This window comes from Setaria viridis, chromosome 3 (genome assembly GCF_005286985.2).
Source record: "Setaria viridis chromosome 3, Setaria_viridis_v4.0, whole genome shotgun sequence".
NCBI lineage: Eukaryota > Viridiplantae > Streptophyta > Magnoliopsida > Poales > Poaceae > Setaria > Setaria viridis.
The window spans coordinates 37,051,357-37,055,801 of NC_048265.2; the positions used below are offsets into that span (position 1 = coordinate 37,051,357).

The 4,445-nt window shown below is 50.5% G+C and overlaps 2 protein-coding genes across 2 annotated transcripts; both read right to left on the reverse strand.

Annotated features, from left to right (window-relative positions):
• Window positions 1–1,188: 1,188 nt before the first annotated feature.
• On the reverse strand, window positions 1,189–2,412 carry LOC140222255 (uncharacterized). The gene is made up of 3 exons (XM_072292424.1): window positions 2,009–2,412; window positions 1,498–1,702; window positions 1,189–1,296 (listed from the first exon to the last, which is right to left on the reverse strand). Exons 1-3 carry the CDS (start codon window positions 2,410–2,412, stop codon window positions 1,189–1,191), a joined length of 717 nt encoding a protein of 238 aa, XP_072148525.1.
• Window positions 2,413–3,294: 882 nt separating this feature from the next.
• Window positions 3,295–4,208, reverse strand: LOC117849224 (uncharacterized). The gene is made up of 2 exons (XM_034730794.1): window positions 4,082–4,208; window positions 3,295–3,704 (listed from the first exon to the last, which is right to left on the reverse strand). Exons 1-2 carry the CDS (start codon window positions 4,206–4,208, stop codon window positions 3,295–3,297), a joined length of 537 nt encoding a protein of 178 aa, XP_034586685.1.
• Window positions 4,209–4,445: the final 237 nt, after the last annotated feature.

Genomic DNA, 4,445 nt, shown 5'->3' on the forward strand with positions numbered 1-4,445 from the left:
AATAGCAAGGTATGGAGTACATAACTTTTATGGATAAAACCATCAGAGATGCTCAATATTCCAGGAGTTGGGGACTGCTTCACCGTCTTCTCGGATCAGTCTGTAGGCATCTGGTCGGGTGACAGCTGAAACGATGAACATGCCTTCCCAAGGAGTGGAGAGTTTGTGCATGTCCTTGGTTGACTTCACTTGGCGGAGCACCATGTCAGCCACATTGAAGGATCTTTGTTGAACATTGCGATCATGGTAATGTTGTAACGCCTGCTGGTAGCAATCTGACTAGATGATGGCAACCAGTCGGGCCTCCTCAAGGCTGTTGATGTCTTCTGCCCTTGTTTGTTCTGCGGTGCCTTCGTCGTAATGCTGAACCCAAGGTGATTCATGGAGCATATGAGTCAGGAGTATAGCTTCCGAGCCATAGACCAAGAAGAAAGGTGTTTGGCCTGTTGCTCTGTTAGGCTAAGTGCGTAGACCCCACAGGACGACCGTTAGTTCGCGCAGCCATTGGCCGGCGTATTTGTGAAGAGGATCAAATATCCTTGCCTTGAGCCCTTAGAGAATCATGCCATTTGCCCACTCGCATTGTCCATTGGATCGTAGGTGAGCAACCGAAGCATAATGGATATCGATGCCTTTTCCTTCACATAAATCCCAAAAATTGCTTCCTATGAACTGAGTCCAGAGGTCGATGATGATTTGGCTTGGCACGCCGAATCTATGCGTGATTCCTTCAATGAATTCAGAAGCCTTCTACGATGTGCATTTCTTGATGGGCATAACCTCAATCCACTTGCTGAATTTATCAATGGCGACGAGGAGGCGCTCGTACCCTTGAGGAGCTATCTTGAACGGTCCAACCATGTCCAGGCCCCAATATGCAAAAGGCCTTGAAGATGGTATTGTTTGGAGAGCTTGTGCTGGTACTCGGATTTGCTTGGCGAAGAATTGGCAGTCTGTGCACTTGTGCACGAGGTCGACTACGTCATTGTTGGCCATTGGCCAATAGAAACCTAATGGGAAAGCCTTCTGGACCAGTGTTCGAGCGCCAGCATGGCTTCCACAAGCCCTTGAGTGTATTTCTTATAACAACTCGAGGCCCTGGGAGCAAGGGATGCATCGTTGGAGAACTTTGGTGGTGGCTGCCCGGCGATAGAGTTGATTTCCGACCACCACATAGATCTTGCTTTGTCAGGAGATGCGCTCGGCTTCAGTCTTATTGCTGGTCACCTGCCCATGCACGATGTAGTTGATAATGGGCTTGCGCCAATCGTCGACTTGGTCATCGATGAGCATGACCTATAGATTTGGATCGGGGAGATCCGGAGTGTCTTATTTAAAGCCCTTAACCAAAGGCTTATGGAGTTCATGGATGAAAATACCACTTGAGATTTTAGCTCGAGTGGATTCCAACTTGGCGAGGGTGTCGGCGGTGACGTTATAGTATCTGCCCACGTGGTGAAGTTCCAGGCCGAAGAATTTTCCTTCAATTTTGCGTACTTTCGAGCAGTACGCATCCATCTTGTCGTTGGTACATGACCAATCTCTGTTGACCTGGCTGATGGCCAGCTTGGAGTCTCCGTAGACCATGTGCTGTTTGATGCCAATGGAGATGGCAATCCGTAGCCCATGCAGCATGGCTTCATACTCGGCCGCATTGTTGGATGCTTTGAAGAGGATGTTTGATGCCAATGGAGATGGCAATCTGTAGCCCATGCAGCATGGCTTCGTACTTGGCCGCATTGTTGGATGCTTTGAAGAGGATTTGTAGCACGTACTTGAACTGCTCACCCTTGGGAGAGATGAACAGGATGTCGGCTCCTGTCCTATCGATGTTGAGAGAGCCATCAAGGTACATGACCTAGTGTTCCTGGGTTTCCTTGCTTTGTGGTAGATGGATTTCTATCCACTCGGCAATGAAGTCCGCCAGTACTTGTGACTCGATTGCAGTTCTTGGCTTGAAGTCGATGGCGTACTCGCCGAGTTTGATGGCCCACTTGACAATGCGTACAGTGGCGCCTTCTTGCGGAGGATGTCACCAATGAGGAACTCAGATACCACGGTGATGCTATGCGCCTGGAAGTAGTTCTTGAGCTTGCGCACTGTCAGCAGAAGCGCATATAGGAGTTTTTGGACTCGGGGGTACCGGACTTTTGAAGGTCTGAGTACCTTGCTGACAAAGTAGACCTGGCGCTGGAGCGGGTAGACATGTCGTTCAGTGGGTCGTTCAACGACGATGATAGTGCTGACCACATGAGTGGTGGCGGCGATGTACAAGAGGAGAGGTTCTTCCTGGTCTGGAGCGGTGAGTATAGGCGGCGAGGTGAGGAACACCTTGATCTTCTTGAATGCTTCCTGTGCCTCATCGGTCAACTGGAAGTCACCTTCTTTTTTGAGGAGTTTGAAGAATGACATGCCGCGTTCCCCAAGCTTGGTGATGAATCGGCCGAGTGCTGTCATGCATCCAGTAAGCTTCTGGGCATCGTTTACACAGGTCGGCCGTGCCATTCGGGTGATGACTGTGATCTTCTCAGGATTAGCTTTGATGCCCCGACAGCTGATGATGAAGCTGAGCAATTTTCCCAATGGCACCCCGAAAATGCATTTGTCAAGGTTCAGCTTCCATCAGAATTTTCGGAGATTGTTGAATGTCTCATTGAGGTCAGTGATGGGGCTATCGGGGTGCTTGGTCTTGATGATGATGTCGTCCATGTAATCCTCTACATTGCGTCAAATCTAGTCGATGAGGCAGCACTGGATGACATGTTGGTATGTGGCTCCTGCGTTCTTCATCCTGAATGACATGGTGGTGTAGCAGTACGCACCAAAGGGTGTGATGAACGCAGTTTTTTCCTGGTCATCTTCCTTGAGTCTGATCTGGTGATACCTAGAGTAGCAATCAAGGAAGCAAAGTAGCGAGCTCCTTGCTGTGGAGTCTACCACTTGGTAGATGCGAGGAAGGCCAAAGGGGTCTTTAAGGCAGTGTTTGTTGAGATCACTGTAATCAACACACATCCTCCATTGATTATTTTTCTTGCATACAAGGACTGGATTTGCTAGCCAATCAGGATGATACACTTCTCTAATGAATCCAGCTGCTAAGAGCCGAGTGACTTCTTCCCTAATGGCCTCCTTGCGGTCTTAGGCGAATCGGCGTAGCTTCTACTTTATTGGTCTTGCGCCTGGGTTGATGTTCAAGGAGTGCTCAATAAGTTCCCTCGAAACTCTGGGCATATCAGCCGGCTTCCAAGAAAATATGTCGTTGTTTGCTCTTAGGAAACTGATAAGCGCGCTTTCCTATTTAGGGTCGAGGGATGTGCCGATTGTCATCGTCTTGGAGCTGTCGGCGTCGTTGAGGATCATGGACTGGAGGTCAGTGGTCGGCTTGATCCCTAGCGTTGCGGAGTTCTGGATGGGAATCTCCAAATCTGCTGGTGGTATCTTCTTGGATGCCTCCAGGGCAGCTTCCATGTGCGTGGAGAGGACCAGGGCTTCAATGGTGGCAAGGCTTTCTCGTTCGCAGGCGTAGGAGGTGACGATGTCGCCGCGAACCGAGAATGCCCCGGCCGGTCCTGGCATTTTGAGCACTACGTAAGTGTAGTGCGGGATCACCATGAACTTGGCGAGTGCTGGTTGTCCCAAGATAGCGTGGTAGGCGATCTCGAACTTGGTGATGAAGAACTTGATGTGCTCGGTCGTGTAGTTATCTTGAGTGCCGAAGGTGACAGGCAGTGAGATTTGGCCAAGCAGATGGCGCCCTGCCCGGGGACTAGCCCATAGAAGGGCAAGTTGGTCTTTTCTAGCATGTCAACGGTAAGCCCGAGGCTAGCCATAGTCTCTGCAAAGAGGATGTTGAGGCTGCTCCTGCCGTCAATAAGGACCCTCTTCAGTTGAACTTTGAATACTATGGGATCCACCACTAGGAGGAATCTTTTGGCTTTGGGAACATTAGTCCACTAGTCCTGTCGGCTGAAGGAGATCGAGACCTCAGACCACGGTAGTGGCTCCAAGATTCCGTTGCTGATGGCATTCACTTGTCAGGCAAGGAGTTTCTGCTGGTGGCGTGTTTCTGAAGTGACGGCACCACCGAAGATCATGTTGACGACTCGGTGCGGCTCCTGGAAGTCATGAGCTTGCGGCGATGCTTCTTTGTCTTTCTTCTCACTGTCGTCGCGCCTGCGTGGAGGTTGAATCTTTGGTTCATGAGCCATCTGGTTTTGCAACCGTAAGCATTGGTGGGTAGTGTGTGCACTGTTCGGATGGAACGGGCACTGCTTGTCCAACAGTTCCTAGAACTGGCTAGGCTTTGTTCGGGGTTGGCCCTTGGACATGGCGGCGATGATGCGCTTAGGCCTCCGTTTCCGATCTCGTTGAGGAGGGTTTGAGCGGTCAGCGTTGTCATGACGCAGTTGGCAATCATCTTCTCTGTGCTTTGGACGATCCTTGCG

What these genes read in the sequence shown, in the direction of transcription:
- LOC140222255 (XM_072292424.1), bottom strand. Translation starts at nt 2,412, where the DNA reads ATGTCATTCTTCAAACTCCTCAAAAAAGAAGGTGACTTCCAGTTGACC. An exon ending in CTCCGCAAGAAGGCGCCACT is followed by an intron (nt 1,703 to 2,008) that starts GTACGCATTGTC and finishes CATGGGCTACAG; the next exon opens with ATTGCCATCTCCATTGGCAT. An exon ending in TGGATGCGTACTGCTCGAAA is followed by an intron (nt 1,297 to 1,497) that starts GTACGCAAAATT and finishes CCAAATCTATAG; the next exon opens with GTCATGCTCATCGATGACCA.
- LOC117849224 (XM_034730794.1), bottom strand. Translation starts at nt 4,208, where the DNA reads ATGGCTCATGAACCAAAGATTCAACCTCCACGCAGGCGCGACGACAGT. An exon ending in CGTCAACATGATCTTCGGTG is followed by an intron (nt 3,705 to 4,081) that starts GTGCCGTCACTT and finishes TCGGCACTCAAG; the next exon opens with ATAACTACACGACCGAGCAC.